The sequence below is a fragment of the Corvus brachyrhynchos genome, unplaced genomic scaffold, assembly GCF_000691975.1.
Source record: "Corvus brachyrhynchos isolate BGI_N302 unplaced genomic scaffold, ASM69197v1 scaffold3, whole genome shotgun sequence".
Lineage (NCBI taxonomy): Eukaryota > Metazoa > Chordata > Aves > Passeriformes > Corvidae > Corvus > Corvus brachyrhynchos.
The window spans coordinates 184640-209129 of NW_008237619.1; the positions used below are offsets into that span (position 1 = coordinate 184640).

The window sequence follows — 24490 nt, forward strand, 5'->3', positions numbered from 1 at the left end:
GAAAGGATGATTCCAGGATGGAACTTGGTGATCTCTTCTGGTTTGGATATTTAAATAGTAGTCATGTTTTGCTTTTTCTCCAATGGTTTTTTCTTCTTCTGTACTTCTACTTCCTGCTCCTTTTGCTATGAGTTCATGGTGTTATTTATTGTAAACTGTTAATATAATTTGGCCTGGTTTTTTATCGTGTGTATTTCGTAGTTACGGTATATGTGCAGGTTAGTGAAAGATAAAAATACTAGACAAACTATGTCTTTACAGACCAAATGCTGTAGTTCTTTGTTTCCCACTTATGTTCCCAACAGACTCCAGTGTTCTACAGGGCATGAAAATCTGCAGTGTTAGTGAGAATGTCATCACAGAATAGCTTTCCCTTTCATTACTAACATCCTGCTTTAGTTTGGGACTTCACAAGATAGGTTCATTGTGCTCATGTCATCAACTGTTCACCTGTGGGAGGCATGGGTGGAAAGATGAGATAGTCAACAAACACTTTGTTGTTGACTTTACTTGCCTATGAAGAAATCACAGATCTTCTCCCTAACTTCGTCCTGCAGCATTTAATGTAAAATGCTGCTTAAATTTATAAGCATCTTTCAGCCATGCTGGGAAGGTAGTTTGAATTTTCAGATGTGCTTTGCTGTAGGTGGCCCGTAGCAACAACAAAAAAATCCATAAATTTGGGTGCCTCCAAGAGAATCAGGCTTTGGGCTCTGTGCAAATGTCTTAACAGTCCCATGTTTGCTTCTAGAACATTTGTTTGAGGACAGGCATAACAATATATTTTATGAAATCTATATTAGCTTTTGGATTTATTTTTTAGATGAATTCTTGGCTTTAAAAGGCTATTCTGGTATTTGGATTAAAAAATGTGTGATAGGACACAAAACATTGTCTAGTCTTGTTGGTCTGTGACTTACACAAAAAATTCTTTTCTGTTCATAGCTCTGTTCTTAAGTCATTGCAGCCATGACTAAGAGAGAAGCAGAAGAGCTGATAGAAATTGAAATTGATGGAACTGAGAAACAGGAATGCACTGAAGAAAGGTATGCACTTTCTTTGTTTTTTGGGATCCTTAGGCAGCAATTAACTAAATAGTTTTTCTGTTTCTTACCTAATTAAATGGTGGTCTTCTAGAAGTTGAAATGTAGCCAGTATAGGAAATCAGTATAGTGCTGTCATGTTCCTCGATCTTATTTAATTCCCAAACTGTTTTGGTTGTCCTTTCTATGTTATTAGGACTTTACTTTTCCTATTTTCATGTCTGTAGTAGTATGTCTCTGTGTGTGTCCTGCAAACCTTTCAGCGTCAGTGTATCCTTCTGTAATTGAGATGAGCCTTTCTATTTCTCCAGTCCTTTGCTTTACTGTTATACAGGATTTATACAGGACGATTTGTTTTTAACAGAGCAGAAATGATGCTCAGTATCAACTATACTGTTGTTAGGGCCATTGAAACTGTACATACTGAAGTAGAATACCCTCTGACCTAATTACCTCAACCTGGATTTTTAGTTTCCAATGCTTCCCTCCTAATTTTCACTTCTGTGTTTGGAAGCTCAGAGCGTCAGTTGATGTGTAGGGTAGTGTTGCAATCTGGTCTAAGCACAGAAGAGTAAAGAAAACTAAGTCTCTGTGAGTAAAACAGATTGAACCCAGAAAGGTACAAAATATACCCCAAAATTTGATTAAAACCAGTCGAGGTTAGATGTTGGTGCCAAAAAAAAATGCTATATTTTAGTTAATACTAAAAGAGCTAGAAAGACAGACAGAAAGAAAAGAAATAGAAAAAGAGGTGTGGGGAGGGGGTCAGGGAGAGTGACAGCTATTAAGTAGAAGCTTATCATCCCTTCTTGGGTCCCAGCAATGTCCCATTGCTTCCCTCCATCTAGTCTTCTTGGTGGTGAGAGTCCCCCACCGAAAAGTCTACAATCCAATGGATTAATATATGTTTGGGCAGGTGGGAACCTCTCTGGGTGGGGGGCAAGTTTGGCACTGTCCCTCGCAAGACTCTGTATCTGTTGTATCATGTAGTATCACGTGCAGTGCTCTGGTGCAGAGTCTGAGGACCCCTTTGGGGGGGGCCTTTGATGGGCCATGACACCCCCTCTGCTGTCCCATAGATGTGGCCTTCCCGGGGTGGGAGGCCCCACAGCTGGGCCAGTCTGCCCAGCAGATGATGGCATTCACTGCATCTGGCCAGAGGCTATGCCACACACCCAAAACCTCTCCTCCTCCCCGCTTTGGTGTAGGGATCTGTGTGAGCCTGGCAACAGAAAAACCTGGGGCTGTGGCTTCCACCCCAATGGTGCTGGGCTGGGCCCTGCTGTGGATGCTCTTCCAGATGCTTTGAACAATAGTGTCACTTTTCTTATCTCTATTCCTTGGGTGGTTTAACTCAGCTCAGGGTTTCAATGAGGAGGCCCATCCAGGGTGGGCTTCGGTGGTGCAGCGTCATTATACACCTTTGCTATAATAGGCAAAAGTCCTTCATGAAGACGTTTAAGCCATGAAACATAACATTTCAGTCTCCGACAGGTAGAAAGAACTGAGGCTGGTTAGGTTAACTACTCTTTAAGAACCTGTTCTGGAGAACTGATTCAAAGCCACTTACTAGTTTCGTATTATTCTGAGCTCCTTGTGTATTTTTACTACTTACAGACTATATCTGTGTACATTCTGGTTTCCTTCTGTGTAAATGAAGAGAGCCCAACTCATGTTGGAGTCCTAGAACAATGACATTTCCAAATGCCTGTGCCAATACTGTCATTGTTGTAGTGCAGGACAACCATGACACGCGACTCATAGTTCTTCAAGGCTCCATGCTGCTGTAATTCCTTCTGGTTGTTCCTTGTATGTGTTAAACTTATTATTCTTGTGCTGGTGAAAAGACATGGCAAGTTGCTATGTATGAGTGTGAGCATTTTTTTGTCCTATTTTCCATGTCTGTTAAGTTTCTGTGTTTGCTTTTAACTTGAGTCTCTTGTAAATACAGTCCAGGCAAAGCAAATAAAATTAGTTTACTCTACATGCAAATTAACAATATATAATATGCTAACCATGGCTTACTCTCTCTCAAAAAGGTGATCTGAATCTTGGTATTTAACCAAGCTTTTTAGTGGTGACAGGGTGAAAGAAGAGTTACACAACCGTAAAATTAATGAGACCAAATTTAGTAATTCACTCTACTCAAATGAAGAGTACTCAGACTAATACTGCATGATATTAAGATTTCAGAGTCAGTATTACCTTTTATCTAGTTTACTTCTAACTTTTATTAAGCTTTCCTATACCTGCTCTGTTAACATGTAGGTAATGATTTATTATATTAATTTGCTATTTAAGCATTGTCGAGCAAACCTACACCACCGCAGAATTTGTGAGTCAGGCTATTGACATCAGTGAACCCATTGGAAATCTTAAGAAGTTGCTGGAACCCAGATTGCAGTGTTCCTTGGATGCACATGAAATTTGTCTGCAAGATATCCAGGTAAATTGAAAGGTTGTGAAAGATTTAAACCTCTTAATGGAGAAGTGTTTTACATACTTTTTCCCTTTTTTCCATTGTCTGTGGAATTCATGCTTCATGTGGAATATTAATTACAATTATGAATTTAATTTCATGGCAGGTTCATTATCATCAGACCATTTAATATATACACACTGGTTCAGTGTGAATACAATCAAAATATTTTTGGAGTTCCTGGTGCAAGGTTAAGAAACCAGCATGAAAGTGAAAGAAGAATGAGGGCAATGACCATACTATTTTTTCTTGAGGTAGCCCACATCATTTGTTGCTGCCTGAACTTCCATGAGTCCAATCTTGTTTTGAATCTAAACAAGAAGGTTTCTATATTATTCAGGTATAGAGGTAGCAAAGCATTACTCAAGAAATCCCCTCCTGTTTTTACCATTGCCACATGTTAGACAGTGTAACTGTTTTGCAGTTTGTTTAGCTACATGTTTTATTTGAAGTTACAATCAGACATCTGTGGCTTTTCCAGAAACCATGGGAGAATACTGTTATAAAGACAAGAATTTTTATGAAGGTGTTAAAAACTCAGAAAAGGAACTGCAGATAGTTTTCAGGTAGTGAAGGTACCTCCCCATATTGCATTGCTTCTTTTAGGTCAAAAAATGTTCCTATTAGCAAGAATACCTTAAACAGAACAGTGGCAAATTTCAAATACGATCAAATTTTTTCTGTTATGTACTATGTCTACACAGTACTAAAAATATTTGCACACTTCTTCAGAAAATCTGCTGCAGGCACCAAGTGTTTCTAAAATTTAAAGGAGAATAAATTTATTGTAACTGTGAAACTAATACATATTTTAATTTTTTTAATTTTTAATGATTTTATCAAGCTGGACCCAGATCGAAGCCTTTTTGATCAAGGAGTGAAAACAGATGGAACAGTGCAACTCAGTGTGCAAGTAATATCTAGGCAAGGTAAGCAGTGACATTTATCCATTGTACAAACTAATATTGCAGGATTACTAAGCTCCTCCTATTCCTAGCTTTGAAATTGAGAAAATCAATGAATGGCCACAGTGCTTCAGAATGTATTTTTCACTGTGTACTGTAGTTCTAAGTAGTAAAATTAAAATAAATGTCATGGACTAATGCTATTTGAAATGTTTTTTAAAGGAATTTTGTATCTTTTTCATAAGTAACAAAATCAAACACAAATCCAGAACCCAGACAACTCTCTGTCAAGTAGTGAGTTACAGTATGAGGTTTTCCTCAAGGTTGAGTAGTTACTCGTACCAGACTAAATATTGAAGCAGGCAAAAGATTTTTGTGTAGGTGACAGTTTCATCCCTGTGAGATGAGTGAGCTTGTGTGCTTTAGGAACAATTACATTATGAAAGTAAATGTAGCTAACTGAAAATCCTTATCAAGGTCCAGGATCACTATTGTCTGTTTTCTCTGGATGAGAGGTCAGAATAAACCATTGTGTCAGAGGAGCATTAACCAGGTGGGTACAGATTTGTTGAGGCATATTTTTTATTTGTATTACTTGATATGATAGGATTTCCCCTTGTAAAATCCTCAGGAACTAGCAGCTTCATTGTTTTGCTTTTTGTCCTACTTTTCTGCTTTGCCCCTTCCATATGTCTTGAGTGGAAGGACAGCCACCACTCCTTAAAGGCAATGTTCATATTGGGCTGTGGGAACAGCTACAGGTGTTTATTTCCGTATTTTTAAACAGGAGCAAGTTCTTCAGGAGTAGATTAGTTATCTATTTTGAATTACATCAGCAAAGCAAGTGAGCAAAATTTGGGGAGCACTTTTTGTTTACTTGTGGCTTTGTTGTAGATTAAACAGAAGAAAACTTTCTTGCCTTGTATTAACTGTTCAGCAAGACACAATTTGCATTTAATGCTGAGTGTCAGGTGACTAGTGCTAGGGTGAGTCCTCAGTTCCCCATATGTAATGGGAAGTGTACTACCTTTCTGCTTTTAAAATAGGATAGAAATATCCTTCAGGGAACTAGAATAACTGCTCTTAATTCATGCCCAGTAACTTCTAGTATTCAATGCTCAGACTTCCATTTTCAAAAGGATGTGAGTGATAAATATTTTTGCTATCATCTTCCACCTTCTTCCTGTGTTTCGTTATTTTCCCTTTAATGTAAAACTGGAGTTCATGATCGTAGAGTACAAGGAGCTTCTTGCTCCCTGCCCCCATCACGCCTTCCCTCTCTCCCTGTCCCTCCCCTTCCCATCTTAAAAGAAACACTTGAATATTAAGTACTTCTGTGTCACTTTGGAACACTCCTCAGTGTTGTTTTTCAGCCCTTGATACTTAAGTAACTCCTAAGAAATCTGTCTGTTGAAAGCATGTAAAATATGGCAGGGCAGAAATCAGAAGACAAATAGCATGCATATAAACAAAAGGAAGATATTTGGATCACTAACAGGAAAATGGACTTGTTACTCTTGACTACAGTACCCCTTTGAGACAGAAGGGAAAAAACAGCTTCTTTAAGCCATCCTCATTTTTCACTTCCATGAATGAGGTTTTGAGAGATTCTCAGTTCCCTTATGCTTATTTTTCCCTAACTTGTGTAATGTATAGAATTCAACTAGGAGTAATTGGTGATGCTAATCCTTGTGGTGGATTGGACTCTCTTTATTTCTTGAAAGAAAAGCTGCTATCTCAGTTCAAATGTTCGATCAAATTTTGATCGGCTGGCTTTAAATTCGAAGACAACAGGTGAAATATAGTTCTTCTCTAGTTGAACTTGTGTAGTTTTTTTATAGCATTTCATTCTACAGCAGGTAAAATACCATTCCTATTTTTTCATTTTACTAGAAAGACTCTTCTGGCACTCTGCCTTGCCCTAACTCATTTCCTCTGGTTGGAGGAATGGCAGTGTGTGTGGTTTTCCTGCCATTCAGAGACCAGCAACTTTGAGTGCAGCCCTGTTCTCTACTGCTCTGAACTGGGGCCTCTTGCATGTCTGTGGAACTCTGAGTAACTGTGTTCCATTGTATGTCAAAGACTTTGAAAAAAGCTTTCATTTTGAAGGCCTACACAGGAAAATACTGTGGGTTTTTTTTCTATAATAATTTCTGAAACAAGTAGGCTTTTGTTATTTTAGTATGTAAAGGAACAAATCATAAGTGTAATGACACTTATTTAGATTAAAGATGCTGTTTGAGTAATGTCCTGTCTCTGGGTGTGGTTAATACTAGACATTTCAGGGTGGGTAAAACCAAGCAGGCTGCCTGTAGGCCAGTCATCACCCCAGTATATTCTCTACCTTCAGGCAGTTGGCAGTACTGTCAACATCTGCATGTGTCTTGGTAGCTCCTGTCCTGAAGCCTTGCACTGCTTGTACCAGTTTATACTTGTGGGGTGTGTGGCATTGTGTTCCACAATTTGGGTGCTGTCCAAGGAAGACTGGTCATCTCTTATGTGGTACGTAAAGGGAGAAGAGATGTGAGGAGAGATGCAGACAAACCCAGGGAATTAATGTTGATCTAGTGTTGCAGTAAGTTAGATGGCAGACTGTTAATTCACATTTTTACTTACAAGCTGTTTCCTCTACAGAGACTCATTGCTTTGATCTTCATGTTTGTATTGTGGATAAAGCATGAAGTTCTTTTGACATGTAATTTTATGACGCAGTGAATTATTTTGTTGAGGAATAATGAACTGTACCTCTCTAGATGCTTTTTTCTTTACTTTCTTTTTTGAAGATCAAAAATAGAATCTTAAGCCTTAGTGGCTTCCCTTAGCCATTTTCGTATGATTTTTAAAGAAGCCAGTGTTGTGCATGTTAATTTTAGATGGCCTAGATAAAACACTCTCCTAAATAAGATATTTGTTTGCTTTTTCTTCATGTTTGCTCCTTCATCTAATCAACCACTTACTGGTTGTCTACATCTATTTTCATGTCCTTGATTTCACATTGCTGAGGTTTTTACTCTGTGGTCTTTGTACTGTTTGTCCCCTTTTTAATATCTTTTTCAAGCTCAATGCCTTTTAAAATCCAGATAAATACTTGTCTTAAAAATACTTGTTTTTTCTTACTTGTAATACAGGTACATACTCCATTTGTTTTCCCTTATAAACTATGACTGGACTGTGGATTTAGCTTTTAAGGGTGTTACCTGCAAAACCGTCTCATGCTGAGCTTTAATACAGATGAGACAGGAAGGACAAAAAGCAATATCTTTATGGTACAAGATACTGAAGTTACTCTGGCCATGTAATGTTCTGTGAATCCTACTTCATCAGCCTAACCATAGTCAAGGTTTTCCAACTCATGATAAGATGGAATTGTAAAGATTTTTTTTTTAATGTGAAAATATGTTTGATAAAAATCTCTTAAAGTAAGTGTGGTTGTTGGTATTATAATGAAAATTGTGAGTCACAAAAATTAAAACAATCTTGAAAAATCTTCTGTACAATGTCAGAAATTTGGTGAGGCACCAGCTGGATAAAACACCTCAGAAGACAACAGAGAAAGTGTTGATACAAAGCATTAGTGAATGTGTTCTGACTTGCTGCAGAATTGATGCAGACATATCTTGTAGCTCCATGATCTAATATCTGAAATGACAGACATAAAGCCAAAACATGAATAGCTGATTAAGCTGAAAATGTGAAGAATTTTCTGATTTTCTTTTAACTTGCTGTTTAACACACAGCCTACTGCAGAGTATTGAAAGAAAATGTTAACTGCTTTATGTAGACCCCAGAGATATCGGGGAAGTATTGTAAAGCCTGAAAGAAATGCCTCATGGTTGGAGTAAAGCTGGATACTTGTCCTCTTGGAGGTTGCTTTTTCTGATTGTTTTGAGGCGCTTTTTTTGGTATATTTCTTACAGACTAAAATACTTGTACTTTATGCTCACATGCTGAACATTCTGTTCAAGATCTGTGAAACAGATCACTTAAATAGAACAGGAAGCTATAATACTGGGGGATGAAAGAGGGATAGCTTTGTTATTCACCTTAATAAAGTATATGCTGTATAATAGAGTGTCATTCTAATTTCGGACACTCGCAGGACACTCTTGTGTCCTGCTTCTTTCCTGAGTTTGCTAACCCTACTAATCAGAAGCCTTTAAAACAATGTTTTTGTCATATTTGCATTACTGTCTTTAAGTTTTGTGTTGTTTCCATACTTAGGGATAGAGCCCAAGTTGAACATCCTGGAAATCGTGAAGCCTGTGGAGACCGTGGAGGTTGTGATTGATCCAGATGCTCATCATGCAGAGGCTGAAGCTCACCTTGTTGAGGAAGCTCAAGTGATAACCTTGGATGGGACAAAACATATTGCAACAATTTCAGATGAAACGTCTGAGCAAGTGACGCGATGGGCTGCAGCACTGGAAGGCTATCGGAAGGAGCAGGAGCGCCTTGGAATACCTTATGGTAATAGTGCACGGCTATGAGTGAATTCATCTGGGGGCTGGGCTCTTCTGTTCTGTGTGGGGTTGGTGCTCAAGGACCTCAGAGAAGGAAACCTGTGGTATGGGTTAGTATAATGCAAATAATCTGCATAAGGGAATTGTAGAATCATGGAATGGGTTTGGCTGGAAGGGACCTTAAAGACCATCTTGTTCCAATCCCCTGCCATTGGCAGGGACACCTTCCACTAGAACATTAGGTTGCTCCAAGCACCATCTAGCTTGGCCTTGAACACATCCAGGGATAGGGCAGCCAGAGTTCCTCTGGGCACTGTGCCAGTGCCTCACCACCCTCACAGGGAAGAATTTTTTCCCAGTACCTAATCTAAGAACCAAGGAGAAGTAAAATGAATGCTCATAATAGTTTCATTAAGTGAGTGCTTTCATGCCATAACTACCTTGTCAATGCAGTTTTTAGAAAGCACTTTTCTTCCTGCCCTCCTTAAAAATGTCTGTGTTAGTGATAAAGCTCTTCAGGTGTGTGTAGAATTGAACAGACTCAGTACTTGGTATTGGGACATTGCCTATAAAATTGCTGAAACAAATCGTTCATGGACTGGAGGATGCTGAATATTCTGTTAAATCAGATTTTGTATGAAAAGCTGTGCTGGACTTCATCATACTGGAGGAAGATGATTCAGAACTGAAAATAAATATTCTTCTAGATGATCATCTTTTTTGAGTTAATGTTGTTACTTAGCAGGTTGCTCTTTTAATGTTAGCTTAAAAAAAATCTCTGTCTGTTTAAGATTGAACTGGAACTGTGGGATTTAGACCTATATCATGTTTTGGAGTCACAAGAAGCTGAATTGCTTCTTGCGACTGGCAGAAGTGTACTGTCAAGGCATATTCAGGAAGCTGTTATATATGAGCAGACCTGTAAAACTGGAATATATTTGGCAAGGGGGATACTTGGAAGAGTTTAAGAATTTCAGTCAAGTCACAGGTCTTTGCAGTACATGTAGCTTGCCAATATTTTGAGCGTATTTTTGATAACTAAAGCAATGGCTTTTCCATGGCTTTTTAGTTTTCTCATTGGTAAGCACTTCAAAAATATTTTCATCATGTTATGTCTGTTGATAATCAGGGATTTGATGCAGAATGTTTGAAAAAAAAAAGAGGGATTATCAGAAGCAGACTAATACTTTTCATCATACTCTCACATTAATATCAGAAGAAAATTACTTAAACCAGTGGTGTTATGTTGAATAATATTTTTAATAAACTTTAATAATGTTGACGCTTTAAGAAAACCCTATAACACACAACTGTGGCTTTAAATGTTTAATGACTTTTGGGGCATAGAAGTGCAGATTTTTCAGGAAAATCATACTAGTTCATTATGACAGAGATCTGTGGATTACGAATAATAGTGTTCTCTTGATACCAGAAAAATGTGCTAAATTACACTCCTAGAAAGAATAACATCTTAAATATTTTCTGAGTAGACATTGCAGAGACTTGGGCTGAAATAAGGTGCCCCTAGGTTCTACAGTATAATCCAAAATTATTTCCTGGATCTTTTCAGAAGACAGGGTGTGTTGATGTTAAGAGTCAAGTCCAGTCAATAAATAATCATCCAGAAAAGTAGTGGTTCGATGTCTTCATCCTTACAGGCTTCTCTGCTTTGCTGCAAAGGGAAAACCAGCTTTTAGCAGGTCTTTAAAATGTTGTGGCTTTTTCTTTAATGTTATGTTTTGGGTTGGTTTTATTAGAGATTATAAATCTTTTTCTGTTAAAAGTATTTCTGCTATTAGAATCCAAATATTTGGTACCTAGAAGGAAGGAAAATATTAATTGTTATGAGAAATAAATGCAGAAAACAGAGCAGCAGAAAGCTTGGAAAACACAGAAGTGGTTAGAGAAAGTAATAATTTATGTTTCCTTGCAGACTGTGTTCTGTCAATGAGAACGGATTAGCAGCTTTCTGATAAAAGTTGACTGCTGCTGATGTTTGGTAGATCAACTCCCTTGAGGTGTGTCTTTTGCCACAGGATTATATTGCATTGTTTTAGGTAGCATTAGTGAAAAATGATGCCATGTAACTGTCCTTTGTTAAGCAAAATGAAATTTGTAGCTCCTAGATAAATGTGTACAGACTTAGAAAACTTTAATTTTTCTTAATGCCTATTTTACATCTTAAAATAAAAACTTTTCAAGGTGACATCTGCTTGGGATATCGGAATTTAAAAATACATAATCACTCTGCTCCAGTGAAAAGTAGATATCCCTACTTTAGTTTCTAGTTCTTACCTGTTGACATATTTTAATATGTTATATACAACATTAGCATCCCAAAACTTGATGCTCTGGCTGAAAAAGTCATGCAGAAGCAATCACCCACCTCCAGCAGGCCAGTGCTCAGCCAAGCCCTATGCAAGGGGCTACTTCAAAAAAACTAGTCCTTGGTTTTATTGCTCAGTATTCCCTTGTAGTGTGAAATATCCCTTTGGTCAGTTGGGGTCAGCTGTCCCTCATCAGTTTGATGTGCACCCCCAGGCTACTCAGTGGGGTGGCTGAATGAGAAACAGAGAAGGCCTTGCATTGGAGTCCAATAGTCTGACCAGGTTCTTTTAGATATTCCATGTGTGGAGGGTGTAATATTGAATATCAAATTTACTTGAAAATCATTGATATACATGGGATTTCTGGTTTAGCAGAGTGATACAAGTTACATTAAAAACACAGCACAAAGGTAAGATACACTTAGATGAATACAGCAATTGCAGAACATCGCACAATCCCAATCCCAACAGGGTTCCTGGTACAGGTGTCTATAACATACTCACCATCACAAGATTGGATGTCCCTAATAGCCAAGAAGGAGAACATGGGTTGCAGCCAGCTCAACCCCATTGTTCTCTTCGAAATTCTCTTGCTAGTTGTGTGGTTTATGTTCTCTGTGTTGGGCTGAGCCACATCTTCGTGGCCTCTGCAAGCACTGCTCAGCAGTAGCCAAAACATCTCAATGTGTTATTAACACTGGTTTGGTCACCAGCCTAAAGTACAACACAATAGGGGTTTCTGGGAAGAAAATTAATCCATCCCAGATATACCCAGTGGTGTTTTTTGTCAGCAGAAACTGAGGTTATGTGAATGAGTTTAGGATATAATATTTTGTCATAAATCACAATTTGATCAACATTTCTGAAGAAGAGTATCCTTCTGTGAGAGAGAGTACTCTTTTTTTGAAGCTAAAGACCTGTGGAAGAAGAAAAATTCTTTATTTGTGTTTGAGATATGTCAGGCATAGTTCTGATGTAAAAACTTTCTCTAAAGAAAATCCCTCTTTCGCCCTTTCATCACTCCACCAACCCATATAATTCCATCACCATTTTAAGAGCAGTCACCAACTTACGTGGCAGATTTGGTCTCAGTAACTCTGCTTCTTGATCTTATTCATTTACTCTTACGGAAGTTATTACATAATCGAGGAGGAATCTTGCAGTATATGATTTACAGTGTCATCCATCTTTTCCAGACCCAGTTCAGTGGTCGACAGACCAGGTGCTCCATTGGGTGGTATGGGTGATGAAGGAGTTCAGCATGACTGACATCGACCTCAACGCACTCAGCATTCCTGGGCGGGAGCTCTGCAACCTCAGCCAAGAAGATTTCTTCCAGCGTGTCCCACGGGGAGAAATTCTCTGGAGCCACCTGGAGCTTCTTCGAAAGTGTATGGCAGATTTTTCTGTAACTGATTTTACTTATTCCACTTCCCTGCTTCTCTCTCTCTCTTTTTTTTTTTTAAACTTTTTTTTGGAATATGAAACCAGTTATGAGCAGTCATTTTTCCTTTACTTAATATTGGGGCTAAAAATGAGGGTATCAATGCAGGATAACAGGAGGTATTAGAATGTCTGCTGCCATGAAGCATGTCTGCATACTAAAGACTGCCTGTCTTTCAACCTTATAACTAGTAGAAGGTAGTGAATTATTATTCCTCCTTTGTTTTTTATAAAGCTTCATAGTTTATGCATCTACTGAATTTGTTAGTTCTATAATTAAATATTGCTCAAGAGTTATTAAATGTACATTTCTGTGTCATATAGAAGTGGAGATTATTAAGCATAGACAGTGAAATCCTTAGATGGTACACAACATATATGGCTGCTAAGCAATGCATTGTATGTGCATAAGACAGTAACATATATGTGCATTTCAGATTTACTATGCTTGGATGTAACTTGCCAGACAAATAACTATTTCCATTTTCATTGACATAACATAGCTGAAGGTTTTTGGGGATGGAGAATGCAGAAGATAGTGGAGATTTGCCATGTACACCCCTCTAAAAATTGAATGACAGATGTTAAATGTCTCCACTTCTAAGACCATGAACTGTACATGTCTCTTGCAGACTGATACCAAATTTTTATTTATTTTCCTCTATGAAATATGAAAGTTTTTGCTCTTCAGGTGACTTGAAATTTGTGGGTTAAATATAAACCTGCTGGGTTTTTTTTCCAATTTGTAGATGTGTTGGCTAGCCAAGAACACTCTGGAGAAATAGCAACTGTTACTATTGATCAGCGTAAGTACTTCTGTCAGCATTAATTCACACAATTCATTGTTTGTAGGTTTAGCACTGTACTGTGGTTCAGCACTATGATAGTACAACATTTAGAAAATCACTTGCGAGAGTATTTTTCCTTGGGGAAGGGAGGAGGACATACTTTAAATTTCAAAACATAATGTTGAGTTTCTGTATATTTTGTTATTGGGTGAAAAGTAGTGTTTGACCTGAACTACAGAAGTTTATAACTTTTGTTTTGGATGGTAGATTTTCCACTTTCTTGAAATAAGCTGTCTAGGATACATATTTGAGGTTCTTAGTTGTTTCAGGGCTTTAGGTTATATACTGCATAAATGAATGGATCTATTAAAGTACTAATTTCAAATAAAAAAGTGTTTCCAAAAACTTGAAGGGGTCTGTGGAAGAGATGACTTGCTTAGAAACTAATATTAGAAATAATACATTAAAGTAACTTTCCAGTTATTAGAAGCTCATTCTTTCAGCTAAGCAGTGTCATCAATTATTAAAATGAATCCATTTTTAGAAGACTTATAAGCATCTTATATGCTAAATAAACAGACTGTTTATTACATCCTGTGGTTGTGTCTAGTTAAAGCCAGCTTGAATGGGGCATCTGCATCCTCCTACACCATTGCAATAGAAGGTGTTTGCTGTTTGAGTATCAGGTATGGAGGTTGTGCAGTGACTGTAGAGAAAAGGGCATTAGAGTACATCGTGTGGGAACAGCATGAAGATGAAAACAAAGGCATGAGAGAGTTTGGGTTCTTTTTGTGGAAGCATGTAATACACATGATAATAAACTAAAGCTGGTGTTTTATCTGTAATGTGATACTTCTGCAATGAGTCTAAAACTAGAATTTTCATATAAGAGGTAAAAAGGTCTTTAAATTTTACTGAGTATTGTGACTTAATGCAGTGTGCCTTTTTAGCAAAAGAAAAATCAGGTTCTAGATGTTTTAATACAGGTAATAAATAAAATATGTGTATTTCTGTGCCAGCAATTTATAATTGATGTTCTGCAACATTCTCTGCTCTACAGCTGTGCAGATTATACCAGCATCTGTACAGCCTGCTACCCCAACTACCATCAAAGTGATAAACAGCAGTGCAAAGGCAGCTAAAGTACAGAGAGCTCCAAGGATCTCCGGGGAAGATAGGAGTTCCCCTGGGAACAGAACAGGTATTGTCTCCATTATTTTTACAAGGCAATGCACTGAACACTGACCCATTAATATGAATTACACTTTGGTGAAACACATCTTTGTAGCTCCAAATGTGAGGTTTGTAGGAGTCCATGTGGTGTGAAGGGAGCCATAGGTACAAAAATCCATGGCAAGCACAGGCAGCCCTGGCAGGTTGGTCAGCTCACACAAGCACCATGTCAACATGATGCTGCAGTTTTTCCATCCTGCAGCAAAATAAAATGGATAAATTTCCCCATCACTTAACAGTCTGTCCTCTCAAACCACTGCATAGCATTTATTCAAGCTTTTAACTTCTTTTCTATTTGCAGAAAGGGAAGAAAATAAAATCCATGTTGTAAAATGTAGCTTAGCTTCTACTTGCACTGTCTGTTGCCCTCCTCCTCTGTTCCCCCCAATCTAGTGATTTATAAAGTTTCATATTTCTTTTTTAGTTAAATGAATGCATGTGTGGAAAACTGCACACTAAATTTGCAGTTTAATTTTGGAATTACTGTTATTTGTACATACTCTTTTGATTAATTTATTTTTTCTTGCTGTCATTTTTGTTTTGCTTCTCTTTACTATTGTGAATTTTTCTGTTAAATCCTTTCTTCTCTTCCTCCTTGAGTTTTTATTTGTTTCAGACTCTGCAAAGGCCTCTAATGATGTCATTCAGAATTTTAAGGCCAAGGTTTTATTGGCTGACATTAGTGAGGAATACTCTGTGTTTCTCTCTTTAGTAATCAGGTCTGCTGTCTGGATCTCATTGAGAATTTAGGAGTTTAACTGCAGGTACTTGAGTTAGAAAGAAATCGTAATGATTGGACATGAAAGACGCTGCATTGATGTAAGCTGAAGTGTTGGGGTTTCTTTTGTGTTTCTTGTATTTCATGTTGAAAATTGGAGACCAAATTTTTTTTAAAAAAACCAGCTTCTCTTATACGTGTCTGTGTGTGAAGAGGAATAAGCAGCTCTTGCTACATCTGTTTTATTTTAAAGATAGATATGCATCCAAATGATTATGTTGGGGGAGTGGGTTTTTTTAAGTTCTAGGGAAAAATTTATGCTAAATCTTGATAATTTTTTTCCTGCATTCATCTTTTTTTAATAAATATGGGTACTGATGACTTTGAAGGGAAATGTTTGCAAAAGAATAATTAGAAGGGATTAATTAAGTGCAAGTTTTCCTTCCATCGTATATACTATGTTGGTCTGCTTTAATATGGTGGTTGAAAATTTTTAGCCATGAGGGGAACATAAAAAGGACAAGTTGAAGTGGGACTTACTGTTTCTATTTTAACAGGGAACAATGGTCAGATCCAGCTGTGGCAGTTTTTATTAGAACTTCTTACTGACAAAGATGCTCGGGACTGTATTTCTTGGGTTGGTGATGAAGGAGAGTTTAAATTGAATCAGCCTGAACTGGTTGCACAGAAATGGGGACAGCGCAAGAACAAGCCCACAATGAACTATGAGAAGCTTAGTCGGGCTTTGAGGTAAGAAACTTCAGGAATTCATCGGGTATAATTTGCTTTCATTTGGCTACCTCATTTTTAATTATCATAATGAAAAGCTTGCAGCTTTTTTAGTAAAGGTATAACCAAATCTTCTGAAGCTGGTCCTTACAATGAGATATGCTAGTCTTAGGGGTGAGGTATTTGCTGGGTGTTTTGCCTTTTGTCATTTTGAAAGAAGCTAGTAGAATAACTTCTTGAAAATAGATCTTCTTTTTTCAAGATTGTTAATTTGGGTCGCTCACTTCCAGAAACATACCTCTTTTTTATTTATCTTCAATATTTATGCTTTTAGAAACATGCCAAACAATATTGATTGTTGGTGAAAGATACAGAAATATGTGAATTATTAACTTATTTTTATGTTTTACTGTCCATGTTCTTCTTGCTCTTGTTATGGAATAAAGCAGATACTTCTCTGTAATTGTTAGTGCTTTTCTGTATGTAAGAACCATTTCTAACTTCAAATATTCATTGATCCATTTAATTGTTCTTATTGTGTGGATCTTAAATTGAAAAATACAGTTTACAGCTAAGTTTCAACAGTTGCAATTCCAGCATCACAGTGATCTGAAGAAATGGAAGTGTTTCAGTGTCTTTATTTCACTCTGATTTTGTCGTTTGACATTAGTAAAAGGGACTTGTATTACCGAATCGCTGTGGGTGAGGTACTTGAGGAGGGGGGAAGAATGCCAGTGCCTGAATTTTAGACTACTTTTCCCTGATTATTTTAGTCTCTGGAATAATTTGAAAATTCACCCATGTTCTTTGAAATCATTGAGAGTGAACTTCTGGTTTCTAATTCTGATATTGTTAAATATATTTCTCTTGATTTGTTTTCAAGAAAGATGTTTTTTGCCTACTCCTGCAAATTATTTGAGCAGGTTTAGAAATTCTTTTTGTATGAGCGAAGTTGCATTTTGATTGAGGTCTGTGTTTTACTTACTAGCATTTTCACTTTTGGCTACATGTTGTTTGGTTGGGTTTTTTTTAAAGTAAACTCCTCTAGCATTGTTTAAAAATATCAACTTCTATTTGAAAATACCTCTGTAAGAAATGGTGGTAAAATATCATATTCTGGCTTTGTTTGCCCTTTTAGGAAGGATTTAATTAGCATTTGACAGGCACAAGATACACAGCTTAACTATATCCTTTTGTTTGTCTTGTAAATTCTTTAGGCACAGTATTGTGCCAGAATTATTTTATCCTTGACAGACAAGTGGAAAAATAAATATTTTGAATGATATTAGGTATTGAAAGATGCAACTTCTAAGAGGTCCTGAGCCTCAGGTCATTAAAAGCAAGGAAGAGCATTGGTAGATGCTTACTCTCATGCTTTTCCTTAGGTATTATGTTTCAGTCTGTTCCTGTTCTAGATGCATCTTTAGTCTGGTCTGGTATGGTTTTTCTTGCATTATTAATATATTAAATTAGAATGTTAATTTTTTTCATAGAATCACAGACACTCTTGAGTTGGAGGGGCTGCAGGAGATTTCTGGTCGAACATCCTGCCCAAAGCAGGACCTTTCCAGTACAGCTCTTCCCCAGCCTGTATTGTTCCAGTACTATTCCCATGTTTCCAACCTGTGTATCTGTGAGTCTGTGTACTAAAGGCATATGTGAAAACCGTCTGAAACACAAAAATTATGTAAGCCATGCTAATGTTTCCATGTTTTGTCAACAAATTTCACAGAAGATATCAAAGGCACCTGAAGAACTTTGGAATAATGTTATCAGTGGGATATTAAAGAGCATGAATCACTATTAGAAAAGTTTTGCATTTATATTTTAGTCACAGAATTACAGAAATCACATTCCTCAAAGTGGTGTCATTTTGGCAGCTGCATCAGCAACATTGACATGTTTTCTAACAATTTAATGTCTGAAGGGGTATTTAATGCCTCTTGCTACTCCTGTGATAAGCACTGTTGCCAAGCGAAAGTTTAATAAATGATGACGTGTCTTGTTTACTAATGTGTTGGAATCACTGTGTCAATTATTCATTAATACAGGAAATTACGTTGGTATTATGGAGAAATACACTGGCTCTTCTGCCCAGCTATAAGAAAAGCAGGCAGAGGGGCAGAAAGGGAATAAGAGCTTTTTTTTGTTATGCATATCTTGGTAAATGTTCTAAAAATCCAGATCTGTTTAGTTATCCAGTAGGGAGGTGAGACTTAAAGAAAAATAATTCATCTCCTGTATTCTTTTGGAAAAAAGTTTCCATGTGTCTTGGAATGTTCTGGTTACTTTTTGAACTTGCATGGATATTAATTATATTTATTTTTAGCTTTCTATATTTTTGAACAGGCAAATACTGTAATCAGAAATGCATTCAATGTAATATTGAAAATATCCTCTTGCCACATTGACTGATTTTAACTTGAGTGTTTTGAGCATGAGATGTGGGAATCTAGCATGTTTTGGGCCTTCCCATAAACATGATCTAGTTTCTTGTGGTCCTTTTCCTTTCTGATCGTGTCAGTAATGTGCACTAAATAATTCAAAGTATATTCAGTTTTTTAAAGCATTTTTCTACAGCATTTTTTGAGACAGGAATGATTATATGGGATTGTACAATAAATTAAAGGCTTGTACGGAGTTAAGTAACTTAAAAAAATGATGACCACTGCCACCTGACATTTTCCATGGCCACATTTACAAATGTTGTTTTTCTGCGGGTGCTTCATATTGCCCCAAGTGAGCAGAGCTCAGTTTTTCTATGTCCTCTACCCTATTTAACGTGAGAGTCTGCCCAGTGTTCCCACACACTATTTCACATACAAGGGACACACCAGATTATTGCTCATCCTCCCCTAATTCTGCCCAGTACTGTAAGACTCTACTTCAAAGCTGAATATAAATTATCATCCCACCCTCATGGTTCATCCAACCCACCGCAACTAAATCTCAGTAAGAGACTGAAAGTGCTGGACACAATTCCACAACAGTTCCTTAGCTGGTGCTGAGATGTTTTGGAGGACAGGGCTGGCATGGAGAATTGCTGGGTGGAAGCTGTTGTGGCAGCCAACAAGTGTAGAGATGCAGAGAAGGAAACAGAGGAGTTGAGGGAGGCAGGTGGTAGTTTGAGAGGTAGAGTGAGGAGAAGGACTGAAAAGGAAGCTTTTTTATAACTGTATGTCATTTAGGAGGAAGCTGAAGGAGAACTTTAGCAAACAAACCACACTGTCTTTACCCACAGAGCAGTAATAAGCTACTCTGACGCTTCCTGTACTCCATGACAGACCTCTGTGGCTTCTCACGTGATCTCAGTAACCAACAGGTTTACCAACATTGTTTTCTGCATAGCTTGTCTCTCATCTGACTTTGGTCCTGCTGCTTAGGCCCTTGCCCTCAAAAGTAAGAAATTAAAAGGCTTTTTTTTCCTAGAACTTGAGACGTCTGAAGAATTTGCTTGGATTCTTAGTAACTTACCTCTTTCCCACTAGAGCTGCAAGTCAGAAGTTCATCTTTTAATTGACTTAATTTTGCTAGTGAACAAGAATCATCTTTGCTTTATGAACATGTCACTCAGGATAGAGTTTTAGACAGTCAAGAAATCTGTGTTCATTTGTGCTACATTTGGGTGATGGTTTTGAGGAAATTATATTGTGTGATTTGTGTTGGTTGAGTTTTTACTATTTTCCAAATTTATCACAAACTCGTTAAGCTCATCAAATCCAAGTTACATCCCAGTCACTTAAGTTTGCTTAATGAGAAATGTGACACACATTCTATTAAAGCTTGCAGTGAGAGAAGAACAGCAACAAAACTGCAAAATTCTAACTTTTGTTTTATTGGTGTGACCTAAGGTTTTGTAACTGTCTCTGGAGTGGCAGGGTCATGTAGACCTTGTTGTCTCACTACATTTCTGCCCAATCTGATAATTCTTTCGTCACACAATATAAAAGGTATTTATATTTCGAGAACTCACTTTTAGTTGTAAATAAAGGCAAAGACGTAGTTTTGACAGCATATGAACTATAACAAGAAAAAAAAAGCCCAACAAAAACAAACAAACCAAACCAAACCAAACTGACAAAACCCCACAAATCTAACCCATGCCTTTATAGTTTTATTTCCATCTTTGAAGACAGTGTGGAGAGAATAGCTGTTTTCATATCACAGAAACTGCTTGGTAATTTTCAACCTGTTCCCAGCATTAATTTTTTTCTTCAGAAAGGCAAAGCAAGGGACAATAGTAAGGGGAAAGACAATATTTTCTTATTAAGGCAAATCACTATATATAAGACATCTTCCCTGCCAAGCTGATTTTAAACTGCTCTAAAACTTATTCCTGAACTGGTGCTTCCAATGGCCTGTAAAATAATTACTGTGTTTTCTTTCTCCTTGATATACCAAGGTACAGAGATAATTTTCAACATTTCCCTTTTCTTGTATAACAAAATGCCTAAACAGTATCTTGGTATACGAAATTATGAGAATCTCAATGAGAAAAAGAGTATATTTTACCATCTGGTGACCTTAAGTAAGTAATGGATGCATATGAAAATTACAGATGCTACAATTGTCCATTGCTGATTTCTTTTCCATTTTGCAGGTATTACTATGATGGAGACATGATCTGCAAAGTGCAAGGCAAGAGGTTTGTGTACAAATTTGTGTGTGACCTGAAGACTCTGATTGGGTACAGCGCAGCGGAGCTGAACCGCTTGGTCACAGAGTGCGAGCAGAAGAAACTGGCCAAGATGCAGCTCCATGGCATTGCACAGCCAGTTACAGCAGTGGCACTGGCTACAGCATCCCTGCAAGCAGAGAAAGATAATTAAGCACTAGGACCTGTAAGTGGGAACCTGAGGCCTTTCCTCTATTACCACAGCAGTTGGTGCTCTTTCTTTTATCAGAATTGGAAAATTCTTTTGTTTCTTGACCGTACAATATAGAGCATGAATTTCTATAAAGAACTCAGACTTGCATAAATTTGGATCTTTTAACAGCATATATGTTAATGTAAGTTAAGGGATCACCCCAACTTCTGCAGCTAGTGAGAGGTGGAACCACTCCGTGCTGTGACCATGGCTGTGCAAAGTCATTTCTGCAACAAAATTTTAACAAAAATGAAGTCCCTATAGTCCACAGGCAGTTGTGTGAATGCAGCCTTCTCCAGTCTCTCGTTCTCTGCTGAACTACCAAATGGCGTTTGATGCTTTCAAAGTTTAAAATATGTTCATTATTCTGTTAATCAAGTGGAGCTGAAAGACATGTTAAATGTTACAAAGCATCAAGTTCTTAAAATAACTTCTCTGTTTAAAAGCAAAGGAAACTAAGACTAGACTTAACTGGAGATCAGTGCTGAAAGAGATCCAGGTTTAGATACGGCTTAGGTGAAAAGCCAATTATGAGTGTTTCATTGTAATATACACATAATATGCATATATGAGGGCAAATAACCTGTTTTTAAATACGTACTTGACGTTAACCATTTCACAGAAAGCAAGGATGAACTTCTTCCCCCACTGCCATCCCCCATCAGGTAATTAAAAAACTTGAACAAACAGCCCTCACCCAAAGAGTAGATTGTATTGGTGGGGAGTATTAATGCTGTGTTTTACAAGATGCTTATACCTGCATGGTAGTCAGCCTTAGTACCCGAAGACTTAAGTTAATCACAGTCAGTAGTCCCTGGTTAGGAACAAAAAGCAAACTGAAAATAGTTTTACAGAGAACTGAAGTTTAATTTCCCAATCATTGTACAGTCTAATGTATATTAACCAGAAAGAGGTATTTTTAATTTAAAATTAAATTCTCTTTGAACTTCAAGTGATATTTTTGAAGCTTCTTAAGCCAAATGCATGGTCCAGAGTTGGGTGCAATTTGAAGTCTGATGAGTCAGAAATAGTTGGGATGTATCCTGAATTCTGAGCTACTCAAGAGTGCTTCTTGCAAATTTACATATGCAGTAAAAAGTAGGCTTCAGCTTTTGAGTTTCCGTACTTTTGCTTGTTAGACTGCTTCTTTTGATATCTGAGAACGGTGTGATTTGGGGGTGGCTTTTGCCCTTTATGTTAATAAACAGCATAATTATTATGTGACCATTGATGTTCACCAACTTTTTATAAATTAAACCCCCTCTGATAACACTTAAAGAAAAGGGAAGACCTTTAATTCTGTAAGGGATCGAGTTACTCTTAAACCTTAAACCAAAAGTCCTTGAACAGTGAGGTTCCGAACATAACATGTTTGTGCTCAGCAGTGAGAGCACTGGGTTGCTGCTCTTGAGCAGATCAGGAATGGTTACACTTGCAAGCAGAAGGCAGAGAATGTAGACTTGTGTGTATCCTAAAGATGTGTTGAGGACAAGGCTTTTTGTAGGTGGATGCTCATCTGCAGATAGTTTTTGCTTGACTAGAAGTCTTGCATATAGTTCTGACTTTGTGTTTTTTCATCATTGACATGATTAAAAATCAAAGGTTTTTTGCTGGATTCTTTTGGTAATTCTTACTGTTGTTTTCATCCTTGAGCTCTTACAGCACTCCATCAGCTGAGCATGCTGGTGCCATTTTGCTTTTAAAAAAATTTTAAGCCCTGAGGAAAAAATGTAAATGTTACCTGTCACGAAAGGTCAGCATCACTCCTTTTCTTGCTGTTAGAGTTGATGTCACTGATTGGCAAATTTTGGAGATAACTTGTGCAGGAGATGCAAGTTAGCTTACCAAGAATTATGTGAAGTTGGTATTTGAGGGCAGCAGCTCTGCATGTAACAACACTCCATGACTAAACACAAGTCCAGTACGAGTCACTAGTTCTAGTTAGCAGAGTTCTTGAGAGGCCTTTTTAGTTAAAATACAGTATAAAAAGAAAAGAAGCTTAAAATACCAGCCTTCTAGATCAAACCAGACTGTGGGAGGATAAACACACAGCAAAATTGAAAAGTAGCATCAATACTTCATTCCCCTGCCTCTTCTTGTTACATGATAAGCCCTATGGTGGAAACTTCTGCTCCCGCTCTTTGTTTGTAATTACATCCTGTTGTTGCTTTCAGCCTTTCAGTAGAAGTACTGGTCCTTGGGGTTCTTTGTTGTGGCTCCATCTGCTTTTCCACCATGTTCTAATTAGTAAGGAAAGAACCTTTCAAGTGGTATAAAATTATTATCAGACTCTCTGTAGCTGAGGAAGAAATCTGTGACTAATTTGATGTCTTCAGTAAAACAAAAGATGTAGAATATATTGTAAAAGGATTTTCTTTCCTTCTTTCCAGAAGGAAAACATAGAATATTCCCAATTTTTGTAAAACAGAAGGGTTTTTGCATACTTTTTACTCTTTAAATAAAGACACTTATACTCTGCTAATAATTACGTATTTCTTTTGTGTTTTGCTTTTTTTTTTTGTAATTTTACATAAACCAATTATTTTCTATTTTTACTCTGATAAAGTATTTGTGCATAAAATGTCAATATCTAGTAAAATAAGTATTATACGGCTAATTTGCCTTCTTAATTTTTCAGACATTTGTAATGTCTTTCAGGGACAAGCAGTCCAAAGATTAATACCTGCCCTTTATTCTGTTTTCTCTTAAAGTCTGAAGTTCAGTACAGAAAGAAGGCAATCTCTGCTTATACTCTGAAGATGCATCTTCTTTGACTCAGTATTTGGCTACGTGTTTCTACTTTTAAACTGTAACTCGGTGTCCTTTATTTCTGTAGCAGCTTTCTTTAATATCTTAATTGTAAATCTCAGAATGGTGCTTTGATTAAACAAATGATGAAAACTCAATAGTAGGACAGAATGGAGCCCTGTGAAATGATTCAGTTTATGCTTTTAGCAGTGTTTAAATCAGAAAGATTCATGTTGACCTGTAAACTTGGGGGTTTTTTTTTCCTGCAGATGGCCCTATTTACTTCTTGTGTCCCTGCTAACAAAACTGTTAGTACTGTCCATGTTAGAAACAAGATAAAATTCTGATTATACTGCTCTTACCTTGTTTCTACTGAGACACAATTTAAAAATACTCTCATTATACCTCTGAACTCCTCCATCTGGACTGCCAAATTCAAGACTGAAGTATTTTGTCATCTTTAAACCTACCACATCACTTGATTTCAAAATGTTTATATTTAGCTTAGCAGCAACAACATGAAATGGACTGAAAATACTGGTTTTCACACCTTTCAGTAACATGTTGGACTTGATGATCTTAGAAGTCTTTTCCAACCTAAATTAAGGTACAATTTTAAAGTTCACTTACAAGTGTTCCGATATCATATTAATGGAGGACCTTTTATCTGGGTTTATAGCTAATAGTATATTTATCCAGTGTAAATTTCTTTTGGGATTCCTATAATACAAAAAATATTATTGAAACAG

General features: G+C 37.2%; 1 protein-coding gene across 3 annotated transcripts; it reads left to right on the forward strand.

The window, feature by feature from the left end:
- Positions 1 to 913: 913 nt before the first annotated feature.
- Positions 914 to 23930, forward strand: GABPA (GA binding protein transcription factor alpha subunit). Of its 3 annotated transcripts, XM_017731670.1 has the most exons (10): positions 915 to 1046; positions 3345 to 3489; positions 4367 to 4451; positions 8649 to 8894; positions 12411 to 12605; positions 13407 to 13463; positions 14506 to 14646; positions 15954 to 16146; positions 20726 to 20966; positions 23705 to 23930. In XM_017731670.1, exons 1-9 carry the CDS (start codon positions 970 to 972, stop codon positions 20952 to 20954), a joined length of 1368 nt encoding a protein of 455 aa, XP_017587159.1. In that variant the 5' UTR covers positions 915 to 969; the 3' UTR covers positions 20955 to 20966; positions 23705 to 23930. The 3 variants fall into 3 exon arrangements, with proteins under 3 accessions (XP_017587160.1, XP_017587159.1, XP_008629878.1); XM_017731671.1 differs by lacking the exons at positions 20726 to 20966; positions 23705 to 23930 and adding an exon at positions 17619 to 20624 and having other exon boundaries at positions 914 to 1046; XM_008631656.2 differs by lacking the exon at positions 23705 to 23930 and having other exon boundaries at positions 20726 to 23485.
- The last annotated feature ends 560 nt before the right edge of the window (positions 23931 to 24490 follow it).